At 39.3% G+C, this 27,637-nt stretch overlaps 1 protein-coding gene across 1 annotated transcript in view; it reads left to right on the forward strand.

Moving 5' to 3' along the window:
• The window catches only part of NEK6 (NIMA related kinase 6), a 126,200-nt gene that overhangs the window by 40,924 nt on the left and 57,639 nt on the right, over positions 1-27,637 (forward strand). Inside the window, exons 2-4 of the mRNA XM_051979620.1 lie at positions 3,278-3,382; positions 24,237-24,377; positions 27,024-27,086. Coding sequence (XP_051835580.1) covers positions 3,278-3,382; positions 24,237-24,377; positions 27,024-27,086 — 309 coding nt within the window. The remainder of the gene's footprint in view (positions 1-3,277; positions 3,383-24,236; positions 24,378-27,023; positions 27,087-27,637) is intronic.

Here is a 27,637-nt window from a genome sequence, read left to right on the forward strand (position 1 = left end):
TCTAAACCTTAATAGGTGATCTCTGAATGTGTCTGTGGATCAAAAATTCATCCTTGCAGCCAACTCAGTGAGAAACCTCTTTGTTTTCAGCTAGGCTTGTCCTTGAACAACATTATGTGTCACCTTGCTCATACTTGTAGACTTTCCAGCTTGGCTAGACCTGTTAGAGCTTGTACTGTGTTGAAAAGCATAAGGTGGGTATTTTGGTGGAGGAGATCAGATAGAAAATGGAATGGGAGACAGGGAACATTTATTCCAAAGAAAGGGAGGCAGGACTTCTTAGCTGAAGCAATTGGGGGAAACTTCAGGGGAAAGAAGGCACTTATAAGCTTGGTCATAGAATTTGACCTGAAAGGGACTTTAGACATTAGTCCCTTCCCCTTATTTTACCCACTAAGAAAGTGAGGCTCAAAGAGGGGAAGTGACCTACCCTAAATCTCATAAACAGTAATTAGAAAATCAAATATTTGAACCCAGTTTTCTAATCCTAAATATATTTTATTTTCGACTACCTAATGCTGCTTCTTATGCCAACCCATGAAATTGCAGAAGGCATTCCAGCCCTGTCCTAATATACAAATTTTGGTAGCTTTTGAAGGATAGATCGAACGGGGGACCAATTAGATCCAATTCATTTTGGTTACAATAGTCTAGGTAACATCTAAAGAAAAGCTAAATTGCATTGTAACTATTGGAAAGACATTGGTATTTAAGAAATTATGTATAGTAATAATTATTGACTGGTGATTAAATATATTCATTCTCTGTTGGTCACGTTTTAAAAGGAATTACTAAGATTCATTGTATTCAGCAGATGATATCTGGCTGAATTTCTACTCTTGTAAATTTGTGTTCTTGACTTTTTCCCCTTGTTTAATTAAACATAATCTGCATTTCGTGGACCTTTCCTGTTATTTTCCCAGCAGCCTCCATTTATAGAAAGAAAGGGCTGGGGATAGGCAAGTTGGAATGGCAGGAATCAGCATGGTGCAGTAGAAAGATCCTTCTCTTGGCACCTCAGTTTCTTTTATAAAAGAAGAAAATTGGATTCTGTAATTGTGTGACAAAATGATCTTTGAGATCCCTTTCACTCTAATATTCAAGGTCCCAAGTTTCACTTTATCTTGGATATTTGGTGTTTTTCTTTTTCCCTAAATGAGACTAAGTGCCTCACATAAGGTTCATTTATAGAGAACCAAAGACAGGGGAGGTTCCCTTATGAATCTCAATACTGAGAATGAAGGCTATCACCGCTTTTGAAACACAGGGAACCAGAAATCACAATATTATAGATTTAGAGCTGTAAGGGAGCTTAGAAGTTATTTAGTCTGATCTCTTCATTTTATGGATGAGTCACCTGAGCCCCAGGAAATAAATGAATGAGTGAGTAAAAATGCATTTATTAAGTGCTTACTATGTGCCAGGTATAGTATGTGCTGTGGAGTTTAGGTGACTCCCCCAAGGTCACATGAGCAGCACGTGGCAAGCTGGAGTTGGGACTCCATGGGAATTCTCCTCCTGCCTGTCCCCCGCCTTTGTGGGCTTAGCTTTGTGTCTCCCGTTTGGGGAGAGAACTAAACCCTGCTCCCTTTTGCTTGGACTGGCTCTGCCTGGGTGATAAGAAAAGCAGCCTTTGTGGGAGCCGTGTCTTCCTGGGGTTTAAGGCCCAGCTCCAGTGCCCTGACATGCAGAGGAATTCTGTCTTTTCCAAAGAGGCTTTTGTTAGCCTGCGGTTAAGCCCTGAATGCTGAGCGGGTCCTGAGTGGAGGTGCCCTGCTGCTGGAGCACCAGGGCCTACCCCTGGGGGCATGCACTGTCCATGATTTCCAGATACCAGCGGAGTTTCCTTTCAAGAACTGACTCAGAATCTTATTGTCATGAGGGTGAATAGGTGGCAGGCCTGGGGCTGTGAGGGAAGGTCCCCAGTTTTTAAAAAATCCATCCCTGGTAAAGGTCCCCAGAAGAGGTGTGGAGGAAGTGGATAGCAAAGCAAATGCTTTTTCTGGTGTTGGAATAAATAAAAGTGGCTTGGGAAGTCCTGGGGAAAACCTGAAATTAGGGATCTGGAGACCCTGCCATTGATTTCACTAGGTGACCCTTGGGCACATTTCCCATTTTTAGGACTCAGTTTCTTAATCTGTAAAATCATAAAATTAGACTAAAATGATGTCCTAGGGCTCTTCCGGCACTAATTATCTATACTTTAACATTTAAGAGTCAGCCCATCTTTCTGGACTAATTTTACTTTATTTCCTCTCATGTGCATAACATTCCAACCATAGTAGCCTCTGCTTACTTTCCCACCCTCCAAATCCTTTATACAAGGCTGGTCCCCTGTGCTTGGAAATTTTCTTCCTCATTTGCTCTCTCGTCTCTGTCCCCCAAAGTCTCAGGTCAAAGGTACCTCCTGTCAGAGGCCTTTTCTGATTCTCCCCAGCTGTTAGTTCTCCAAAACCAAAACCCAAAATTACTTTGTACTAATTTTCTGTATGTTTTTTATTTATGTACGTGTTATTTCCTGCCAGTAGAATATAAATTCCTTGGAGAGTGCTGGACACATAGGAAGTACAAGTCCCTTCTTCTGGGAGCAATAGGGAACAGTTGAAGGTCTTAAAAGCAAGAGAACACATGCTCAGATAGTTCAGATAGCTCATTCAGGAGTCCAGGATAGATTAGAGGCCTATGGGAGACTGGAAGAAAGAGGAAAGTAGAATAGGTTATTTGAGAAGTAATTAGGTAGGATCTACTTTAGGCTGGTGACTGTAGAGAGATGGATATTAATATACAGGAGGTAGGATATGACAACTGATTAGATATAGGGAGATACATTGATTCACTGTTGAGCCTGGGTTAGTGAGTGGATGAATGGAGTTTGCTGGCCCATGGAAATTGGTTATTGTATCAGGTGGAGATTTTTAAGTCTTTCCAGATTATTTATTTTTACTATGTTGTTAGAGTATAAATTGTTCTTCTGGTTATGGTTACTTTATTCTGTATCAGTTAAAAGTCTTCTTAGGATTCTCTGAAATCCCTCCCTTCATTATTTCTGACAGCATCATACATTTCATTATATTAATATGCCATAATTTGTTCCCATTTCCCAGTTGATGGGCTTGACTTTGCCTATTTGTTACAAGCTTTTTTGTTTTGTTTTTTTAAGGGAGGGTCAGGGTTTGGAAGGAAAGAAAATGAGTGTAAAATGAAAAGGTATTAATTTAAAAAGGAGCTTAAACTCATAGCTAATCTCTTGGGACTTTATTTTCTTTTCTTTCTCTAGCCCATCTTTTTTTGTGCGGATTGGCATGATACCATGGAAGGACAACATAGCCATGCACGTCACCTTGGGGATCAGCCAGCGACAGAGTGTCCACCTGACCCCCAAGTAAGTATAATGGCTTTCTCTGGGAGGGTTGGTGGGGAAAAGGAGACATCCTTTTTAAGGACATTTTCTAAGCCACATCATCACAGCCATCTCTACTCTAAGTCACATTGACTCTTTTTTAGGGAACCACTTCCTTTTAAGTGAATAGAAAGCTGCATTTGCTCTGTCTGGGGCCCCATCCTCTGGACCTCCAGTGATTCACAGACAACAATAATGAAATATGGGAAGACTGCCTTTTTGAGGATTTGGTGACGGAAGTAGGGATATTTGGCCTGGTGAACTCTTAGTAGGTATAAAATACCTGACTTCAGCTTTTGAAAGACTGTCATATGTATGTGGGATTAGCCTTGTTTTGCTTGGCTCCAGAGAACAGAACTAGAATAGGTCAGAGGACGCTGCAGAGAAGCAGATTTCAACTCAGTAGAAGATAAAACTTAAATAATTAGAACTGTTCAAAGTGAAATGGGTTATTTTCAATAGAAATCTTCCATCAGGAGCTGAATGACTACTGGTCAGAAGTAATGGAACCAGGATTCTTCTGCTAGGAGGGGCTCCCTGATGTGGTGTCTAATGTTTCTTCCAAAAATCTGCATTAATTACTCCATTCTCCCCTCCCAAAAAAACTGTCCTAGAGACCACATGGTAAGATGAACATTTAGAGGATTTACTATGTTTCTTAAGGAATCAGATTAGAAAAGAGAAAGAATGGTAGTAGAGCACTCAAGTAGTTTGGGTGAAAGGTAATGAAGATCTGAATGAAAATGGTGGTGGTGTATATAGGGCAGGGGCAGGGAATGTCTGGCCTGTGGGCCACATGAAGCCCACAAAATCATTTGCCAAGACAATACAGGCCATAATATGGTGAAAGCTAGGTACAATAATCTCCCACTGCTTGAGTTCTACAAGTTAATAATTTTGTATGGCCCATGAATAATGTTATAAATGTCCAAATGATTCTTGGCCAAAAAAAAAAAAATTCTTTACCCTGATACAGAGAGAAGGGAGTGATTGGAGAAATTTTGTTGACATTTAGCAGTTGATTGGGCTTGTGGGGTGATGGAGAGAGAAGAGTCAAAAATGAGTCCAAAGTTAGAAACCTGGTTGAGTAAGAAGCTAGAGATGAGACATAAGGAAATAGAGACAAGTATTAGGAAGTGGAGATTGGAGTGTGGTGAAGATGGTTTTGTTTTAGATTTATTGAAATTGAGATCCTGATAGGATTCCTGGGAAGAGATGAGCAGCAGATGATGGATTCTGTGTGAGATTAGAATTCAGAGCTGAATTTATGGATTGGGAGATATCTGCTTAATGACAAATTTACTAAGAGAGAGAACAAAAGACACGTTTGGGTCCTGATTTTGTTACTTAACTAGCTAGCCATGTGGACTTGCACAAATAACTTATTTGGTCCAATAATTCTGAAATTTAGTTAATGATATTCCTTGGAGATTGCATTGTAGGATCTCTTTCAGGAGGTGATTGGTGAATTCTTTCAATGGCTATTTTACCCTCTCCTTCTAGGATATCAAGGCAATTTTCCTTGATGATTTCCTGAAAGATGAAATCTAGGCCCTTTTTTTTATCATGGTTTTCAAGAAGTTCAATAATCCTTAGATTGTCTCTCCTAGATCTGTTTTTCAGGTCAGTTGTTTTTCTAGTGAAGTATTTTACATTTTTTTCTAATTTTTTTTTTGGGGGGTGGGGGTTGTTTGACTGTTTCTGGATGGCTCATTGAGACATTCATTTTCATTTGTTCAATTCTAATTTTTAGTGAATTATTTTCTTTAGTTTTTTTTAACTCCTTTTGTATTTGGCCAATTAAATTTTTAAATGAGTTGTTTTGTTCAATGAATTTTTTTTCCATTTCACAAATTCACAAAATGTTTTCATTTTCCATTTTGTCAAATCTGTTTTGTAAGGAGTTATATGCTTTTTCAATTTCACTAAATCTATTTTGTAAGGAGTTTTCTTCAGATAATTTGTGTTTTCTTTTCTAAATTCTCCTGCAATATTTCATTTCCTTTCCCTATTTTTCTTCTAACTCTCTTTTAAGATCCTATTTGAATTCTTCCAAGAGAGCCTTATGACATGGGGACCAACTCATATCACCCATTGGGGCTTCATTTGAAGATGATTTGCTTTTAGTGTTCTCAGGATTTGAGGTCTGTTCTTCTTTTTCTTCATTAAAAACTATCTATGGTCAGAGTTCATTTTGCTTTTTTACTCATTTTTTTTTTAAGGTTGAGGTCTGCTTTTAGGACAAAGGGTAGATTGTCCAAGCTTCTTCTACAGGTGACAGTGACTGTGCTGGGTCAGTACTGACTCATTCTCGGTGCTGAGTGGGTGAGGCCAGGTTATTCTGGGGTTCAGGGCTCACTATTTGCTTTTTGTGTTTGTGTTGGATGTCTCACAGCTCATCTGCTGATCCACTGGCTTGCAACCAGGGCAGAATAGCCAACACTGCAGTAGATTCCTCCGGTTATATTCCCTGGCTCCTGGGGCCCACACTGCCCTGGCTCCCTGAGCTCAGCCAGTGCTCAGCCCTTCCCTTCTTGTTCGATTGAAACAGACCTTTTCTGAAGTTCTTCTAAAATATCCTCTGCTGGAAATTAGTTACACTCCAAATATCTGTGGGTTCTGTGACTCCAAAACAATTTCAGAGACTTGATCTGGTGTTGATCTGAGGGACATCAGGAAGAGCTCAGATAAAGATGTATCTCCTCTCTGCTATCTTGGTCTGGCCCATATAGATAACTTCTTGATGAGCCTTCAATTCCATCTCCCCACTCCTATTCACTGCAGACCAGAGATATTTATCCTAGCACTATTACAGCACAGAGCTTTTGTGATGATGATCCAGTGAATTAATAAAAATGCTTCTTAGCCATAAGACTTAATTCAACAAATGTGTATTAAGTGCCTACTATGTGCAAGGTATTGTACTCATGGCTGAGATAAGAAATAATATAGTCTCTGTTCTTAAGAATTTCTATCTACTAGGTGATGGAATAGGACATGGGCATAAAAAATTATAATTCAGGATAGATTGTAATAGGTAAAGGACAGTTGCAGGCAAAATTTGAGGAGGACTAATAACACATTTCAGCTGAAGGATTGAGGGCCAGTTTTGTGTATGTATGTTCTGAGCCTTGAAGGAAAAAGATTTCAACAGGCAGGGATGAAGAAGATGTACTGAATGTGAGGTCCTATTGTTATTCTCACTCTCATCCCTACAGAATGACTGTACAGATAGACCTTATTTTGTTATGCTTTGCTTTATTGTACTTTGCAAATATTGTGGTTTTTTTAAAAAACAAATTGAATGTTTGTGGCAATCCTGCATTGAGCAAGACTATCTGTGCCATTTTCCCATCAGTATGTGCTCATATAATGTCTCTGCCTCATATTTTAGTGAGAAACTTGTGTTTTAGAAAGTTTCAAACTTGTGTATTATTGTTATATCTGTTATGATGATCTGTGATTGATGTTTTTTTTCCACTTAATGGGATTTTATTTTCTCTAGTTACATGTACTTTTCAACATTCATTTTTGTAAGATTTTTAGTTCCAATTTTCCCCCATTCTTTCCTTCCCTCCTCAAGACAGCAATCTGATTTGTCATACATGTATGATAATTTTCAACATATTTTCATATTAGTCATGTTATAAAAGAAAAAATTGTGGTGAGCTTCTTCTTCTCAAAACGCAGCCAGGTGATAAAAGTTCAGATCTTTTATTATTTCCAATATAGCCCGGTTAGCTTAGAGGCCTATCTCTCTGCTTGGTTCCAAGAGCTCTCTCCAAATGTCTTTAAATCCAAAGGTCTGGTCCTTCAGCCTCTGCCTCTGCTTTCTTCAGCCTCCAGCCAGCTCCAGTCTTCATGTCATTCCAGTGAAATCTCGACTTGTAGCGTCTTCCTCTCTCAAGAACTCTCCGACTGGCCCATTGGCCTATTTATCCTCCTTCCAGAGAGAGGGATTATGGTAGTTCTACTTAGTACCTTGTTTCAGGTTCTGCCCAAAACATCTTCTTGTAAGATTAGATCAACTCTAATTAGTTAGCAGTTAGTAAGGATCCCAACATCTCCCCCTTTCTTTTGTTTTAAAACATAGGGGGTTTCTGAGGGGGTACACATAAATCCATCAATATGGGCCAGAACTTTGTAACAGATATACATGGTATACATAAATCCATCAATATGGGAGGCATTATACATAATTTACATAAGTACATAGCAATATAACACAGGCTAGTAGTAATGTAACAACATGAATCAACCTAAAAATTTACACATGTCCATAAGTCCTAGAAACAGTCCAATAGGATTCCATTGTCCATTAGTTCATGTGCCAGGAATCCAATAGTTCTGGCTTTATCCAATGTAGTTGAGAGAGTAACTCAAAAACCCTTGGAAATATCAGTTTTTGCTACGAAAGAAGCACCCACAGCAGTCCTTCATCAAGGAGACAGTGTGATAGAGTGGGTGAACCTCCCAGCACAACCAGAACAAAGCCTTACCCCTTACCCAGTGCTTGTGGCTAGGATTCTATTAAAGGCCATTAAGCGAGCAATACAATTATCTGGGACAAGACCTGACAAGATATATACCTTCTATACAAATGCACAAATTAATGCATGCTGTGAAACCATCCCAGAGTGGCAGATTTTATTGGCCATGGCTCCAAATTTTGCACATGGATCTCCATTAAAGATAACCAGACTACTGCATAATTGGCAATGGATTTTTGAAGAGAAGGTTTCTAAGGTTCCTCTTGAAGGTAATTTCTGCCCAAAACATCTTCTTGTAAGATTAGATCAACTCTAATTAGTTAGCAATTAGTAAGGATTCCAACAAAAAATCAGAACAAAAGAGAAAAACCATTATAGAAAAAAAAACAAAAAAGTGAAAAAAGTATGCTTCAATCTGCATTCAGTCTCCATATTTCTCTCTCTAGATGCGGATGGTATTTTTCATCCCACATCAATTGAAGTTGTCTTGGATCACTGTATTGCTGAGAAGAGCTAAGTCTATCATAATTGATCATCATAAAATCTTACTTTTATGATCGGTGATCTTTGATGTTACTATTGCAATTGTTTCGGGGCACTACAAACCACACCAGTATTCCTTGAGACATAAATTTAGTTGATAAAACAGCAATAGTGTTTTGACAAGATTGACTCCAATTTTTTTTTGTTTTTTTTTTTGGGGGGGTGGTTATGAAATATTTTTTAAATTATTAAAGCTTTTTCTTTTCTTTTTTTAATTATAGCTTTTTATTGACAGAACATATGCATGGGTAATTTTTCAACATTGTCCCTTGCACTCACTTCTGTTCCAACTTTTCCCTTCCCTCCTTTTCCCCCCCACCTTCCTCTAGATGGCAAGTAACCCAATATATGTTTTGAAAGAAGTTCTGTGGAATAAAATACTATCAAATAGCATTGCATATTACAGAAATATTTTTCACGAAAGGAAGAGTAGGGCATTGTGGCAAATTTCATTATTGTATGATTTTATGAAATTGCCACAGCCACCCCAGCCTTCAACAACCACCCAGATCAGCCAGCCACCATTTGAGGCTGCTGTCAGCAACATTGAGACCAGATCCTGCACCAGCAAAAAGATTATAGCTCACTGAAGACTCAGATGATGGTTAGTATTTTACAATAGTAAAGTATTTTTTTAATTAAGCTAGGTAACGATAGGTTTTTAGACATAGTGCTATTGTGCATGTAATAGAGTACAGTAAAGTTTTAAATATAACTTTTATATTCATTGGGAAACCAAAAAATTTGTATAACTCCCTTTATTGTGATTTTTGCTTCATTGTAGTAGTCTGGAACCAAAAGTGCAATATCTCTAAGGTATGCCTGTGGAAGATTAAAGCTCATTGTTAAAGTTTCACTGTTAATTGATGTGCTGCTAGACCAAATATTGGAAATGAGACTTAAAGACATCTTTGAGGTTTTTGTCTTTTCATTTCCAGCCTAAAATGTTTTTAGTGTTTCTGACTTCTCCTTTTTTTCCAATGGAAGCATGTCCTGAGTTTGGCAAAGTTTATTTAATCTATATGCTCCTTTCTCTAATACACATAGAAAAGATTTAGAAGTAGAATGATTTCTGAGACCATCTGATAATTTGCAACATGCATTCTGAAATGTCCTCTCTTTGCCATGGACCGTGCTAAGCATTGGAGATACAAAGAAATGCTGGACAGCTCTTGCTTTCAAGGAGCTTAGATTCTATTGGGGGAGACAACCTTGTACAGACAAGATATATACAGAATAAACTGGAAATAATCTCAGAGAGACGGCACTGAGATTAAGGAGGACAAGGAAAGGCTTTTTGAAAAAGTTTAAGACTTGGGGTATCCAGGAGGATTCCTAGAGATGAGGAGGAGAGGGACATACAGGGATGATGCTCAGAGGCTGGAGGTGATGGGGGTGCTGTGTGTGGAGAGCAGCCAGGAGGCCAGTGTTTCTGGTCAGTGTTAGGGAGGTGGTGGTGACGGGTGAGAAGCTGCCAAGATAAGGAGGGTTTAAAGCCAAGCCCGGGCTTTTTGTGTGATCCTGGAGGTGATCAGGAGCCACTGGAGTTTGTTTAATAGACATGGACAGACTTGTGGTTTAGCAGGATCAATTTGACAATTGAGTGGGGGATGAATTGGAATGGGGGAAGACTTAAAGGAGGGAGACCAACTTTGTCATTTTGTAGAGGAAGAAACAAGCCCACAAAGGAAGGTGGCTTGGGTAGGACACACAGTAGCCTCATATCTAGGACGCTATAGATATAGAATCAATCTGTTTCACTTTTTGCCATACCACAGGGTTCACCAAATTAAGAATAACAACTCTAAAGTTTCCTTAAATGATTGATCGTGTGACCTGTTCATCCACAACATTGATTAGAGGCCTACTATTCTCTAGGCACTAGGGATACAGAGATAAAACAAAATTGCCCTTGTATGTGGTGGTGATGCTGGTGGGTAGCATACAGGGATGTAAGCACAAAATATATGCAGGTTAATTGGTGGTAGAGTTAGTCCGTGAGAGGCCACAAATTTGAGAAGTGAATAATTGACTCAATGATATATTTCTTGTCACCCTTGGTCTTATAGTCAGGCATATGAGACAAGCTGACATATTGCAGAATACAAAATAGCACACCAAGTATAAAAATAACTCACCTTTATAGAGTACTTTATAAAGCCCATTTCCTCACAGCAACTCTGGAAAGAAGACAATGCAAATACTGTTATTTCCATTTTACAGATGTAAAATCTGAGGCTTCAAGATTTGTCTGCAGTCAAATAACTAGTAAGTGTTCAAGCTACAATTCAAACCTACATTATCTAATTTTAAATCTGGTGTTCTTTGACTGTGCCATGATGTTTTAGTGACGTACAAGGTCTGAACAAGGAACTGTTGTTTATTCAGTTTTTAGAAGTGTGGGAGGAGGGTAGGGATAAGGATGGATCCAAGGAAAAGATGGAGGAGACCATATCTGGAAAGAAATAAATATTTTTGAGCACCTATTGTGGTACTATGATTCTGTTCTCCAGTTCTTTTTTTTTTTAAACCCATGAGCCATCCCTGCTTTCTCTCTTATTCTTAGAGCTTAGATACTAGGATTATGTCATAATCTTAACTATTTTTAAAGATTTAATTTTTCTAGTCAAACCTTTCTTGATTTGGAAGTAGAAACATTTTAGTTATGGGACAGATTTTATTGGTTCTGTTATAGATGTTATTTTTGCTTAAATAATTAGGATTAATACAGTTTTTGAGGTTTATCTTTCATTGATTTGGTTTTTTCTTTATTCCCTGAACCTCTTTTTCTCTCTCCCCCACAGCTATTAAGTAGGAGAGCATATCCTACTTGGAATTCTAATGTATAGAACACTGCTTACCTATTCTGTGTTAGAAGATTCATAATTTGTTTTGCAGTTCCATGAAGATTCCTCACTTGATAATCCTATAGACCATATAGAAAGTGGTGAATTTTTAAGACTCAACTCAGAGGTTACTTCTTTTGTGAAGCCTTTCCTGAATACCTGCAGTTGTTAGCATTCTAACTCTTCATGACCCTATTTGGGATTTTCTTGGCAAAGATATTAAATTGGTTTGCTATTTCTTTCACCAGTTCATTTTATAGATCAGGAAGTGAGGTAAATAGGATTGAGTCCTATTTGTCCAGGGTGACACAACTAGTAAAGTGTCTGAGGCCAAATTTGAATTTACAAAGATGAGTCCTCCTGATTCTAAGCCCCTGAGCTGAGCTCTACCCATTGTAGCATCTATTTTTATATCCCTCCCTCACCTTGTGCCCCCAATACCTAGTATTGTACATGCACATGGGTGCTTAATAATTGTTGAATTGTAATGTTGATTTCATTAGCAAAGCTGTTGAAAATTAGTATCAGACTGTTTGACCTAGAAGAGACTTTCTTAGTAAGATCTTTAAAAATAAGACCATATTCCTTAGAATATGGAATACAAGAGCGGGATGGAACCTGAGAGCAGAAAAAAGAGCTAGAAGGACCGTGGGATGTTAGAACGTTGCTTGTAGAATATTAAAGGTGAAAGTCATTTTAAAATATAGAATGTTAGACCTAGGAGAAATTTTATCATATAGAGAATTATATAACACAGAGCATAGAATATTAGAGCTCAAAGGAACCTTAAAATATGCTTAAGGTATCATCCAATCCATCTTCATTTCATAGAATAGAAAATAGGTTTGAAGAGAGGTTGCCTAAGTTGCTCAGGGCCATTTATTTAGTGGCAGAGCTGGGACTGATACCCTAGTTTCTTGACTTTTAGTCCAGGGTCCTTTCTCCATGCCTTTTTTGATTTCCCACTCTTGGCTGAAAGAGGGTAGAAAAGAAAAGGAGTCTTATTCCGGAGCAGGAAGCCGGGTAGCCAGAACTCAAGAAGGCTGTGACTCTGGCTACCTCTTGGGCAGTCCCCTTCTCCCTGACTACTCTCGTGGTTTTCCTGCATTCTCTGCAAATGGTGTCTCCTCTGGTAATGCACCAATTTGTCATATTAAGTCATTCAATAATAATTGAATCCCCTTGATTAATCTCCTAGAATTAGCCAGTTGCATTTTGAGCAATTAGGGTTAATTACTGCCTCATTTGGCAGGAGAGAGCCCCTGTAATTATTTCATGAACAAGATGAGGAAGTGTTCTGCTGCCACAGATACATTCGTGGCATCTTGTAGCACATGTTAGAATCGGTAATGCCATAGTTAAGTGTAATTAGTAACTATTACTCCGTGCTCGCCCGTTACCCGGGCTCTAGGCTGCCGTGCTTCTCCATGTGGCTATTACTGGGCGAACGTTTCTCCAGGCCTGCCAGCATCTGTCCGGAGCCCAGTAATGAGTTCTGAGAGCAGGGCATTTTTCCTGGGGGCCTTCCAGAGTAGGAGTGGGAGAGCAGGATAGTCACGTTTTTGTTTTCTGCCTTGTACCAAGCTTTCCTGTTAAAAAAAAATACCAACAAAGCAAAATTGTGGAGCATCTGAAGTCAGGGCTGTTAGAACTAGGAGGAGTGATGGAATCATGGGTAGTTGGAGCCGGAATGACCTTTTGGACAAGAATGTTAGCGGCCCGCCACTTCATCTTGCAGAGGAGCCAATGGCGTCCCTCCCCATGACCTGCCTGAGATCGTTCCACTCGTAATTGGCAGTGTCAGGATTGGAACATTACACAGTAGCGTTCTGATAAACTGGGGAAAATGAGACCCAGGCTGATGTTGTTGCAGGGAGTTGTTTCTGCTTTGACTTTAGGAGTGTTCTTTTCACTGCGCCATACGCCTTCATGAGGTGCTGATGGTCCTCGGGGAAAGGGGTCGAGTCATAATTTCAAGAACTTTGGTTTTTAACAGCTCAAGAGGCAGCCTGATATAATGCAGAAATGGGCCCATACTGTGACATTTACTAGTCATGTTACCATGGGGGGTTTCTTTAGCTTTCTGAGCCTCAGTTTCCTCATATGTTAAATGGGGATTATAATTCCTGGAGTGCTCAATAGAAACAGGGGCTACTGTTATTCGTAAAGTTAGTCTGGGCAGTAAATAGAGTGGTTTTTTGTTTTTTTTTTTTTTTGGTGGACACACTCATTTACAAAGATAAGACTTTATAATCTGTTAAGGTTTTCCTCTTCTATAAAATGTCATATGTCTTTGAAGGTGAAATTAGTTTACAGTAAATGTCATTCTGATGAAATATGCATTTTAAAATCAGAGAAACAGTTGCCTTAAGATTAATGATGCATTGCAAATATCAAGGAAAAAAGATCTCCATCCAGCGTAAAGATAATTAAAATTCAGGTCAGAAGTCTGACTTAGTCAGGCCAAATTTTTTAATGAGATTTCAGAAAACTAATTGGGCGAGTATATTATTTTCTTTTAAAATTTAATGTTATGCTCCTTCAAAAACTAAAAAGGTATTTATTCATAAGTACAGGTTATCATGATTCAAGGATTTTAAACTCTGATGAATCCACTCTGGGGTGCTTATGTCTTTAGTCCAAGCTGAGTGGAAAATGGACTTTTCTGCAGTGCAAGATGATGGGGAATCCTTGGGTCCTTTTCTTATCTCAATGCCAAAGAAGAGAATCCCCCAAAATCTGTCCCTAATTTGCTCAGGCTCGTCACACAATGCTAATATTAGAGAAGACCTTCGAACAAATAAAGCTATAACTAGAAGGGACTTTAGAACCTTGTATGTTAGAAAATAAAATATAAAATGTTAGCGTTGGAAGGGATCTTTAGATTGTAGACAATTAGAGCATAAAACATAGAATGGCAGAGCTGAAAGGATTGTCAGAAGTCATCTACTGTAATCTCCCTCCCAATGCAGGAGCCCCTTCTATGGCGTAGTTATAAGATGTAGCTTCCCTGCTCTGTTGTTGACCATGTTGGTCTTCTGGTCAGAAGCCCGAGGGAAGAAATTGTGACTTCCCCCTACTTGAACACATTCATTGAGTCAGTCTGTTCCATTGCTGCAGAGCTGTAAATGTTAAGAAATTCTTCCTTATCATCAGCTCAACTGTGCCAACCTAAAGGTTGATTTTCCCTCATTTTGTTGGAAGTTTGGGTTCAGAGTTTGATAACTAGAGGCAGAACCCATCAATCACATTACAGATTCAAACAGAAAAAGCCAATTTCTCTTTTCTCTTTTTGAGGTTACCTAGAACAGTACAGTGGAGGATGGAAGGTATAAACTACAACATTAATTCAGATTTCTTATTTCTTATTCAGCCTGATCATAGTGGGCTCAAATCCATACATAGGAAGCTCTATCTCATTAAGGGTGTAAGGAATGTCAGAGATTAATTAGTCTACTCCCTGACCAGTGGGTTAATCCTCTATATAATATCTTGGTCACCTTCCATTCTGATCATTGCTCCCTTTTTTCTTTCTGAATCATAATTTCTCCTAGGGAAATGGGTAGTTGACTGAATTGGCACTTTTCCCATTTTTGATGCCCAATCATCCTTTCCACCTCTGTAGCCCATGCAGCTGTCTGAATAAGAACCAGGACAGTTACTTAAGGGAATGATGGAAAATAGGAGTTAACATAAAGTCTTGAAATTAGATTTGTTTAAAAAAAAAAGAAACAACTGTAATTGTAACTTCAGCACTTATCACAATACCTAACATATCATAAGAGTTTAATAAATGCTTTTTTTCATTCATTCTTATGTAGTGAACTCTCCTTCACTGGAAAGGGTTAGATAAAGTTTGGGTGACATGTGAGGTCCCATAATTCTGGGACTGTGCCTGAATGGGGGAAGCACATATTTTTAAATCAAGAACATTAATTCATGTTTTCTTTTTCATTCTTGAACTTCTAAGTCTTTTAGAGTTAGAAAGGACCTCAGAAGTCATCCAGTTCAGCTTTCTCATTTTACAGATTAGGAAGGCCTAGGAAAATTAAGTGACTTTCCTGAAGTGACGTTGAAAATGGTGGGATTGAAATCAGATTCGGGTCCTGTAATTCCTGATTATTACTTTTGAACAAACATTCTTTATGTTCTGTATAAAGGGTATTCAAGAGCAGCTAGGTAACAGAATGGATAGAGAGCTGGCCTGGAATCAGGAAGACTCATCTTTCTAAAATAATAGCCAGCCTGTGTGACCCTGGACAATTCACTTAACCCTGTTTGCCTCAGTTTCCTCATCTATAAAATGAGCTGGAGAAGGAAATGGCAAACTAATATCTTTACCAAAAAAACCCCAAATGGGGTCACAAAGAATTAAACATGACTTAAAACAACTGAATAACAACAAGAGTGCTCCAGCCTTTAAAGTTCTATGCATTCATTTGCCATTAGATATTCAAAGGGCACCAAGTTGTGTTTTTGGGGTACAATTGTCCTCCCTTCTTATCTAGTAACTTGAGCTCTCTCGGAAGGGATTTTTATTAGTTGTTTGAATATCACTGAGTAAACAGATAACTTCCTGAGGAGAGAAGAGAAGTATATATTTCTTTGGATTTGCAAGTATATGGACTTTCAGAGGAATTTCTACCTTAGTATATATAAAAATGTAAATCCATCAATATGACTTCTTTAAACCAGATATAATTCTTAGCAAAAATAATGAAGACTTACAAGTACTCCTGCAAATGTGATGGAATAATATTACAAATCAATATCTGTCCTGGACCCAGTTGTGGCGACTGGAGAGGAGCTGAAAGAAGCATCTTGCCTCCAGCTGTTGCTTCTTGCCTATCCAAAGGAGAAAACACTCAAAGGGGAGATTGTGCATCCTCAAATTTTTCCAGTTCCTTTCAGTGTGGCTGATCAGCTACCTTACTTTTGTGCTAATTGCCGTACCCTTTTCCTCAGCACCCTTGGGCTTCTATTCAAGAAGGTTTGGCAGTCCAGGTTCCAAACTGGAACACAATTAACAGTCGTAGACCATCTAAGAGCTAACCAAAAAAGTGTACTTAACCTTAGCCAAGAAAGGAATATACAAGCATGTAGCATTGATTCAGTCGCTGCCTCTATGGTGGTGACCATATTGGTCTTTTGGTCAGAAGTCTGAGGAAGGAACCACTGACTTCTCATTCGCCAGCTTTTTGTACTGAAGTCACCAGGAAGCTATTTCAAAGGCCTGAAGGTCTCTGTGCTAATTAAGTGCTTCAAGAAAAATAATTGGCCTAGCCTGAATGATCCATATTGATCTTATCATACCTCCTGAGATAACACCATACCTTCTGTATTAGAAACTATAACAGACCTGAAAGCCTGGAGTGGCTTTTTCTTTTAAGAGTATAAATCAGTTTTCCATGAAAGATATTGATTTGTTTGTTTTTGAGGCAATTGGAGTTAAGTGACTTGTCCAGGTTCACACTGCTGGTGTCTGAGGTTGGATTTGAAGTTGGTTCTTCCTGACTCCTTTGGAGTCAGGAACTGGACCCACTACCTGCCCCAAGGACATTGTTAATGGCAGAAAGCTGCCTCTTCATTGCCATTCCCTGACATATCACCTTCTTCCTTCCCAAATGTTCTAGCCAGAATTGAATGGGAGAGAGATGAGTTATTCCTTTCCCCTACTCCTACTGTAATGCTGGAGAAACTGAGGCAAGATAGAGATTAGAGAGTTTTTAATATTTTATTTAAAGGGAGAGATTAGGCTGGGGCAAAACAAGATCCATGTTGGCCCCAGGGCTGGACTGGACTCACATCTCAAAGCATCCAGCAGCGAGTTAAGGATTCTAGGGCTTCTTATAGGGCTCTAGGGGAGTCCTTATCAGGGGAACAAAGCAGGGTGAGGGTGAGCACTGATGAGCAGGAACTTCCAGGAACAGACCATAAATTTGGTTCTGACAGGTTCCGGGTAAGGAAGGATCATAAATCCTGATAAATTGGGAGGACTAGGAGCCAGGATGTCTGAAATAGGAGATATGCTTACCTATTTCTAAAAAAAAAAAAAAAAAAATCTGCGTTTTATGGCTCTCTGGAATGCTAGTGGTCAGAACTCCAAACCTAATTTATATCAGTTCTAATGGTCAGGAAGAGGGGTTGTAACCAGGGGGACTGAGGCAGAACAGTTCAAGGAATTGAGGCAGAACAATTTAGGAAAACTGAGGTAGAACAATTCAAGGAAATTGTGGTATAATACTACCACATTTATGAGTTTTAAACTCTCTTCCTGTTCAAAAAAAAATTTATGTAACATTCTAAACCCTAGGCCACTTTAAAATTTTAGTATTCTCTAGTTTTAGGGCATATTTCAACTCTAAAGTCTCTCCTATTGTTTAGGCAGGTAGGATGATCTTGAAATCTGTAGCTAATTTGGGGATTAACACATTCCATTCTAATGGATTATGGATGGTAGCATGAAAGTTGATATCTAACTGGTGTTCCTGGTTTTTTTTATTTTGTTTTGAATATTATATTCCTCCATTTTTTCTTGCCTATTATGAGGCAGTATTGCTTCAATTAGTTCAGATTGGTTGAGATAAGTGATGCAAATCTGGGTCATTGCATATGTAAATGTGCAGCTGTAGTCTTGTAAGGTTCCAGAATTTGTCAGCTTCTGAGGTGTCTAGGAACCCTCAGGGGGTTAACTCCTGAAAGGGGTTGGGAGTGGAGGTTAGTTGCCTGCTGACAATGGGAATCATCAAGGCTTAAGCCCCCATACCCAGATATATATTTCTTTTATGTAAGAACATATAATTCTTACACACACACACACACACACACACACACACACACACGCACACACACAAAATTTGTGGACAGTGTGATACAGTTAGAAATAACCAAATTTACTTAGTGTCAGAGTACTTAGAAGGACTTTTCTCTTAAACTGCTACTTACAGCTTTACACAGGTCACTTTCTCTCTTCAGGGATTTTGTTTAAGCACTTCTCTAAAAAAAAAAAAAAAAAAGAAAGGCTTTCTAGTATCCCATGTAGCCCCACATCTACTGATCTTTTAACTTGTTGAGACATTCATCCACTGATGGCCTGACAACCCTACTCTTTTTTTTTTTTATTTTTATTTTTTGGGGGGGGGGGGGTTGTGGATTATCTTAGATCAGAGGATCATAGATTTAGGGCTGAAAAGGGACCTTAGAAGCCACCAAGTCCAACCTTTTCATTTTATAGATGAGGAAATAGAGACCCAGACAGGTTAATGTGTCCGCTCCAGGTCACACAAGCAGTAAGTGACAGAGCCAAGATGTGGACCCATGCTGTCTCCAGATCCCATCCATTTTCTCCTGGGCACCTCCCAAGCTCAGCACACCCAGTGTCTGGGAGAGCCATGTGGCCTACAGCAGTGCTACAGAAGAGCATTCATAGGATTGCATGGACTTGGGAGATGTCAAAGATCTTATGAAGGAAGAAAATGGGACTTGAACTCTACACCATTTCTGTCTTTTTGTTCTTTATGAAGCTGTTGGAGGGACTGAATAGTTCTCTTGTCCTTGCTTTGTATCTTGAATAAGTCAATAGTCCTAGAGCAGGAAGAGAACTTAAAGGACATTTAGTCCAACCCTTCCTCGAAGAACAGCCCTGACAGTTGGATAACCAGATTGTGATTTAAGAACCCTGAACAGGGCAGGGAGCAATAGTATTTCCAGAGAAGGGATGATAATCTGGGCCATCTACCTTATTAATTGAAAAATAAAGGGGGGAAAAGACAAGGGTATGGAAGAGGTTGGGGAAGACCTTTGGTGATGGACAAATTATTCTATGATAATATGTGCTCTGGTAGAAAGATCATTCAGCTGGATTTTAGAAGTCCTAGCTCTGTCACACACTGTATGTGATTTTGGCAATACTCAGATTCCGAGAACTAAATGGGAAATTTTTGAACCTTTGTGTACTTTTAGAGATTCAGAATCTCCAGTGTGAGAAGGAATCCAAGATGTTGTCTATAAGTGAACTGGAGAGCAGTAGAATAATATTATAATGACAGCTAGCATTTATAGTGTTGTAAGGAAACATTTTACATATTATCTTGTGTGATCTTCACAGCAACCTGGTGAGCTAGGGACTGAGGCTGAGAGATAACTTAGCTGAGAAATCATAAAGGTAGTAAAATGTCTGAGTCAGAACTTGAACTCAGGTCTTCTTGATTCCAAGGCTAGCCCTCCACCCACTGCTGCCAGGAGAAGTTGTAAATATCTTTTGTATGTTTCTTTATTCATCTAATGTTGTTGTTGTTGTTGTTTAAAGCACTTTCTTTTGTAAGGCAGCATGGTATAATGGAAAGAATATTAGATTTGGAGGTTGGAGAAGCAGGGTTCACATCTTGGTTCTGTGTAACTTTGGGCCTCTGTGTAACTTTCTCCCTAGGCCTCAGTTTCCCCATCTATAAAATAAGGAGTTTAGATAAGATATCTCTGAGTGCTGCCATAAACTCTGTGGTAGTCACTGGGGGAGATAGATTTTAAAACACTGTCCTCAGCTTTAAAAGGAATAAGGACATATTCTCCTCCTCCCATCTTGTATGATAATCTTGCAAAAATTATAACCTTAAATTGGGGGCAGCTAGGTGACATAGTGGAGTAGAGTGCTGGGCTTGGAGTCCAAAAGATTCATCTTCCCAGGTTGACATCACTTTACCCTGTTTGCCTCAGTTTTCTTATCTGTGAAATGAGCTGAAGAAGGAAATGACAAACAACTCTAGTATCTTTGCCAAGAAAACCCCATTAGGGTCACAGAGTCTAACATGACTGAAATAACTGAACAACAAAAACCTTAAATTGTTATATGAAAAAATGAATTGCTGTTGTGCAGAATCAAATATAATTAATTAGTATATAAGAGAAGTACAAAGTGGTATTCTAGATCAAAAGAAAGGTTAGCAATAGCTGAAATTTATACCTATTATTAATACTGTAAGATGGGACCTTACAATGAGGGTTAAAGTACTAGAAGCATTATTATCCCTTTTACAGAGATTGAAAACTGAGAGAAGTTGAATTGCTCAGAGTCACAGCTAATATCTTGAGGTCGAATTTGAACCTGGGCCTTTCTGATTCTAAATCTAGCACTTTATTCACTATGACATCTTGCCTTTGAGAAAGTCACAAATCAGTTTACGCTATTAAGCCTTAAAGAGAAATTCAAGACCTAAGTAATTTCCCAATTCCCCAGGACTAACCTTTCCATATAAATGCCAATTTTAAGTTAACCTGGTTCCATAAACCTCTATGTCAGTTAAAATTCTAATCTTGGGCCTCCCGCCATGAATTATAAAAATCAATTTTGTGGAGCTGTGTAATCAGTGATGTTTAGGAAGCCGATTCTTTCTCTCTCTCCTAAAGATAAAAGTTAAGCTAACCTTGACTTTGAAGTATTGAAAATAATTACCGGGAGTGTCACTTTATTTGAAGATGCTCTTCGTGGGCACTTCAGCTGAGAGAGCTTATGAAGAGAATGATGGCCTGAAGTTAAATTCACAACTCCATGCCTCCCTTCATTACAACACTCTGACAGAATTCTCTGACACAGTGACATTTTTGCCTTGGCTGGAATTGATAATTATCTGTATGCAGATCCCATCAGGGTGCATACTTTTCTGGTTATATTTGGACTTTGAACATCCACTTAGAGAATCACACAAAGAGCTAATATGTGGACATACCTTGGAAGTGGGGCCACAGAGACCTTTTTATGGGAAAGGCTGGGGGCAATGAATTCTGGGGGACATGTTACTGGGGAGCATTTCTGTCTATTATAATGATAATTTTCCTATATCCTAGGACTCTAGAATTTGGAATAATAGTTTCATCTTCCTTTTACAATGCTACCAATTAGAATTTCCTAAGAATAATAGATTCATAGAACATAGAAGCACAAACTGTTTTTCAAAAGATAGAGGAAGCAATCAGGGAACATTGCTTTTATGAGCTTGATTTTCAACTGTAAAGAGGAACTGGCCGCTTAAGTAGAAATTATGGGAACCTTGAGGGAAGCAGCCATTACATTGTGGAGTTTTGTGACAGAGAAGAAGAAAACTAAATGTAGCCTGAATTGTATCCTCTGTTTTGAAAGAGCAGACTTCTAAGGTTTCAGAAAAAGGATATGAATCATGTCATGGACTAAAATTCTCTGGTAGCCAGCACAAATACATAGGAAACCTCAAGATAAAATTTTGAAGGTACAAAAAAGAAACCATTCTGATGAAAAGGGGGAGATGTCTTAAAGAGACCAATGCAGCTGTACAAGGAACTTACTGACCAACTTAGATTTTAAAAAGATGTGTCTAAAACATAAAAACAAAGACAGCTAACAATAGATGAATTCAAAAGCCTTACAATAGTAGTGTCAGGAGTGCTAATATTCAGGATGAACTGAGATTGGTAAGAAAAACTAAGGACAGAAAAAGGAGTTTAGGTTTTTTTTTTTTTTTTCAAAAGATATTTGAAAAAAGAAGACCAAAGAAAGGATAACATTGTTGCTCTGGAAGGATTGATTGATGATTGGATAGAAGGCAAGCTTCAACTCCTCCCTCCCCCTTTTTGTTCCTGTTTTCTCTTCTAAGGAGAATGATCTTTGAACTAGAAAGCAAAAAATAATATAAGTCATTTGAAATCTAAGAGAAGTAGAAAGAGATTGTAGGAGAGCCTGTCTTTGAATTCAGTTCATTGGACTCAGGTGAGTTACATCCTGATTACTGAAAGGACTAGTGTCTGTGATTGTTTAACTACTATCTTTGAATGATGAAAAATGAAAGAGGTGCAACAGGACTGGAGAAGGGGAAATACCATTTCAGTTTTTTAAAAAGAGAAGAGAATCTAAATTTAAAACTATATACTAGTGAGTGTAACTTTGGTTCTTGGTAAAATATTACATTATATTACCAAAGGGATGGCTAATGAGCCTATAAAAAAGGAAGTTGTGCTAACCAAAAGTTAGCCTGGTTTCAAGATAGGTCATATAGGAATAACATAATTTCCCTTTTTTAGTCAAGAATTACTAGATTGGTAGGGCCAATAACATATAAGTTCTTCAAAGGTAAAAATATCCATTTTGTCTTTGTATTTCTAATATCTCATACATAATAATCATTTCTTTGACAAATATTTGTTGAATTTATCAAATTCATCCCCTCAGGTATATTTGCCTAGACTTTAGTAAAACATTTGATGAAGTCTCTTGTCATGCAATGCAGAAATGTGAGCCAAAAGACAGCAGACACATTTAAGAGCTCCTGAACTGGCTGCATGGCTAGACCCACCAAATAGGCATTGAGTGTTCATTGTTGTCCAGTAGCTCAGCAATGTTTTTGCTGTTTGGCATTTTGAACAGTGACTTGTGACTGGATAAAAGAAGAGATGGCATTTGTAGATGATACAGACATGGGTGGAAGTAATGGTTCATGTAATACATTATAAGAATCAGGATCCCAAAAGACCTCAACAGGTTAAAATGTTGGGCTGAATCTAATAAAATGAAATTCAACACAGATGAATGTAAAGTCTTACATTTGGGTTAAAAATCAGTTCTTTATAAGCACAAGGTTGGGGAGGAACAGCTAGACTGCAGTTTGCCTGAAAAAGTCTGACCATTTTGAGTGTTCTATGAACTCAGTATGAATCTACATTGTGATATGGCAGCCAAGAAGTGAGCTTGACCTTGGGCTGCATTGAGAGATATTGTGACCAGGACTAAGGATGTGAGAGTCTCAATGTAGTCTGCCCTGGTCAAACCACATATAGAGTATTTTTTGTTCTGAAAACCACATTGTAGAAAAGATGATGATAATAAATTGGATAGTCCAGAATGGTTACAGGGTTTCAAGACAAGCTGCTACATACAACTGTTGGAGAGGTAGATCTGGGATCAGGAAACCTCTGTTTAGAACTCCCCTCAGGAAGTTCTATAGCTGTATAACCTTGGGTAATTTCCTTACTGTTCTCTGTCTCAGTCTTTTCATCTATAAAATGGGGATAATTATAACACCTGCCTCCTGGGGTGAGAATAAAATGAGTTAAAATTTGTAAAATAATAATAATAATAATAATAATTCACAGACTTTAAAGTGCTGTATCAGTGGCAGCAATTTATATAGCTGTACATACTTGTCTGGATAAAGAACCTTCTTCGAACTTTGAAATGGGCTAATTTGGACAATAGTGACTTCTCTGTTATTGGAAATGATCAGTTAAGGGATATGGGAATGCTTGCCCCCCCCCAAAAAAAAAAAGATTTTGAGGGGGAAGAATAAATATTTTCAGGTTTTTGAACCTGTCCTTTGGGAGAGAAGTTGGATTTCTGCTGGGTTTCCAAGGACTGTCCTAGGAGCAGTGGGTAGAAGTTGAGGCAAATTTAGGTCTGAAATGAGGAAAAATTTCCTAAAGATGATAACTATCCAAATGTGGAATGGGCTCCTTTGGAAGGCAGTGGGTGCCCCTCTTCGAAAGTCTTCCAGCAAAGCCCCATGACGTCTTGCTGGAATGCTGTAACTTTTTCTTTTTTTTTCAGCTGTGGGTTGAACTTGATAGCCCTGGAGGTCCCTCCTCCCCTCTGTTTCTGTGACCAAAGAACAGGGTCACTGCTGGAAGGGCCCTTGGAGCACAGAATGTCAGGATGACAGAACAGGGATGTTTGAGCTATTTGGGAACCTCACTAGCGGCTTCCCTGGGGGGCTCCTCCTGCGGTTATATTTTTTCCCACTGAACTCCTCTCCTCCCCCAGTTCTTGCAGCCTTTTCCTCCTGACCAAGGGCCCACGCTTCTCAGTTAACCGGCCCGTGTGGAGGGCCACCGTGGGCTTCTCCTCAGCCAACGGGCCACAGGCAGAACTGCCACCGCTGTGACAGAGCTGGGACTCTCGGTCCGGTTGTCTCACTCTTGCTCCATTTTTTTCTTTCTCAGAGACATTTGACTTCGTTTCCCTATCGCTGTACCTTAGCTGACTTCCAGATAGAAAAGAAGATAGGCCGAGGGCAGTTCAGTGAAGTTTACAAAGCAACGTGCCTCTTGGACAGGAAAACCGTGGCTCTGAAGAAGGTCCAGGTAACCATTTTAGGATTGAGGCTGGTTTCTCTCCCCACTGCAGCCCCAACATACGGATCTTACTTCCCCTTACTATTGCTCTGGGCATGTCTGGCCACAAAGACTCGCCCCTTTGACTAGGAGCCGATTTGGACGAAGGGAGTCCTCCATGGCCGGAGCTCGGAGGCTTGGGATGCAGGAGGAGCAGTTTCCGCCCGGCACTGAGGGTGGCCCAGGTCTCCTCCAAAGTCCACACCAGGTGTTCCTGCCTCGAGAGGTTATCCTCAGTGACTGGGCATTCTAGAGATGGCTGTCGGCTTCCCTGGGATCCTTTCACTGCGTCGTTGCAGAGGAAACCATTTACATTCTCCACTAGAGTGCAGCCTCCCTTCCCATCTGCCCCCCTGGCACCTGTTTGTTCAGAATTGTGTCAGCACTGAGGAGGAGACCTGGGAGAAGGGAGACTGCTCCCCGGGAGGGGATCTTAGGACACGCTGTGGGAGCCCTGAGAGAGTCAAGGGTAACGATGAACACGAGGCAACAAAACGCACCTTCCCGGAGCGAGCGCTTCGCCCACAGAGGAAGAGCTGGGGTGGGAGGTGGGGGGATCAGCCGGGAAAGTTCCTTCAGAATGCAGGCACCAAAGGGGACCCCCCGGAGCACGACCACTGAGAAAGTGAAAGAGCCCATAGTGTTTAAACTAGGCGGTTTGTTAGGCAGGTACATCTGCAGTGGATAGGGTACCAGATCTGGAGTCGAGCAGACTTATCTTCCTGACTTCAGAACTGCTCTCAGGCACTTCCTAGCTGTGTGTCCTTGGGCAAGTCACTTAACTCCATTTGCCTCAGTTTCCTCATCTGTAAAATGGACAAAGAAGGAAATGGCAAACCACTCCAGGTTCTTTTCCAAGAATACCTCAAACAGGGTCACAGAGAGTCAGACATGACTGAAAACTGAACAAGAAGGAATGTTAGAACTAGAATGTTTGATGTAGAAGGGATGTTAGAGTAGTTTTAGTTCAAGTTTTTTTTCTTTTTAATAAACTGCAAGCCAAAGAATAAATTTAAGTAAAACAGAACCACAGTTGAAAGCATACTGAACATGGAGTCAGGAAGAGCTGAGTTAAATTCAGCCTCAGATACTTACTAGTTGTCTGCTTTTAGGCAAGTCACTTAAACTCTATTTCAGTCTTCTCATCTGTGTAATGGGGATAACGATATCACCTACTTTTCAGGGTTGTGAATATAAAATGAGATAATACTTATAAAACACTTTGCAAATCTCAAAATACTATATAAATGCTAGCTACCATCATCATTATTAATAAAATAATTTTCCATCCTACTCCCCTTTAGAAAATGAAAATACTTCTCTGTGCATTTCACAAACATTCACATATGAGTCATGAGTGAGAAACAGTAAACTCATTGCACATATGGAAAGTTTAAACATCATTTTGTTCAACTAAATCTCCCTTTAATCCTTTAGCAGAGCTTCAACAGTCCCCTGATTTGTTCTTATAGAGTTATGAAGTGAATATTAATGCTTATTACTCTGCTAATTAAAAGCTCATGTAGAAGCACATGATGGATGGAGTTAAAAAACCACAGATTGGGAGTCAAGAAATAAGTCACTTCCCCTCCATTGATGATATCCATTCCAAAAGAATGTTTGGCTAGAGAGAATGATCAATAAGGGTCACATAGGGCTCTACCATGCTGAACACTAACATTCAACAGTCTGAGTCCTTTCCAGCTCTAAATATTCTGTGATCTAACATTCTGTGTTCAGAGATTCCTTCCAGTTCTAAAATTCTGTGAACTAGACCTGGAGAAGAAAAAGCCATTTTGAATTGAATGGGCAAAAGAAACACATTTTTAAAATGACATGTCATGTATGACTTTGATATTTTAGTTGTAAATTTCATGATGGATTTCCTATACCTACATATAATCAGAAGATTCATCTATTTCTCATGCGTTCATTAAGTGCCTCGTATGACAAATTTGAATCACAGATTCATCTCAGTTGTGTTGTTGTTCAGTTGTGTCCAGATCTTTGTGGGTGACCCTATGGGTCATATTATCCATTGGGCTTTCTTGGCAGGGATACTGGCTTGCCATTTCTTTCTCCAGTGGATTACTGCAAACAAAGGTGAAATGACTTGCCTAGAGTCACACAACTAAGTGTTCTAATCACTGTTTGGGGTCACATTTGAACTCAGATTTTCCTGACTCCAGGCCCAGTGCTCTTTCACTGAGCCATCTAGCTGCCCTCACCCCAGTTTACTAAACCAGAAATAATATGACTTTCACTCCTTATCTCTGTGGGATGGGGATAAAGACTAGACTTGTAATTTCATTGATATAGGTACCTCCCAAATGAGAAAATTCTCCCTTAATGAGCTTGGTACCTTCTCTGCAATTTTTAATCTTGAAGAGTTGACTAGAACAGTGATTTGCCTGAGATCTCACAGCCAGAATGTGTCAGAGACAGAACTTAAAGCCAGGTCTTTCTGGCTTTGAAGCCCCCATCCACTGTAGCACATTGCCTCTCTCGGGGATGAAAGAGCTTTGTGAACTATGAAGTACTAGCTACTTGTGATCTTTTATATCTTCTGTTATTCTCTCTGGTTTCTAAAATAGGTGTTTTGTGTTTCTTTTAAAGATATTTGAAATGATGGATGCCAAAGCCAGACAAGACTGCATTAAAGAGATTGACCTCTTAAAGGTAAGACTTCTTATGCAATGTGTTAGGATATTCTAATTTATCCCTGGGAATGTCCCTGAGCCTGTGTTCCTCCTGTATGAGCCTATGTCTGACATATTTGAGCTGACATTTATAATAGTACTCCATGAGTACAAAGCACATCCACGTCCATGAATTAGCACATTTTATCCTCACGGTGGCCCTGTGTGGTATGCAATACAAATATTATTATCCTCATTTTATCAGTGATGGAAACTTTTGCCCAGAGAAGAAACTCATATGGGGTCTTGTAGTCATAAAAATAATAATCCTGTTAACTAGATAATCGGGAAAATGGTGGAGGTGGTACCTGATCTGATCTTGGGGGGAGCAGGGGGACATTAATGGCAACAACAACGCACATTTTATAAGCCTGTAGGACCTGGAGCTTTCTAGTCCACCCTATTTTACAAAAGAGGAAACTGAAGGCCAGGGAAGTTTGGTTATTTGTCTAAGGTTAGGGAGCTTCACAGGTGAGGTTTCTGTCTGGTCCTTTGACTGCAAGGCCAGATATTTATTCTCTGGGTAAGAAG

This window comes from Antechinus flavipes, chromosome 2 (assembly GCF_016432865.1).
Source record: "Antechinus flavipes isolate AdamAnt ecotype Samford, QLD, Australia chromosome 2, AdamAnt_v2, whole genome shotgun sequence".
Lineage (NCBI taxonomy): Eukaryota > Metazoa > Chordata > Mammalia > Dasyuromorphia > Dasyuridae > Antechinus > Antechinus flavipes.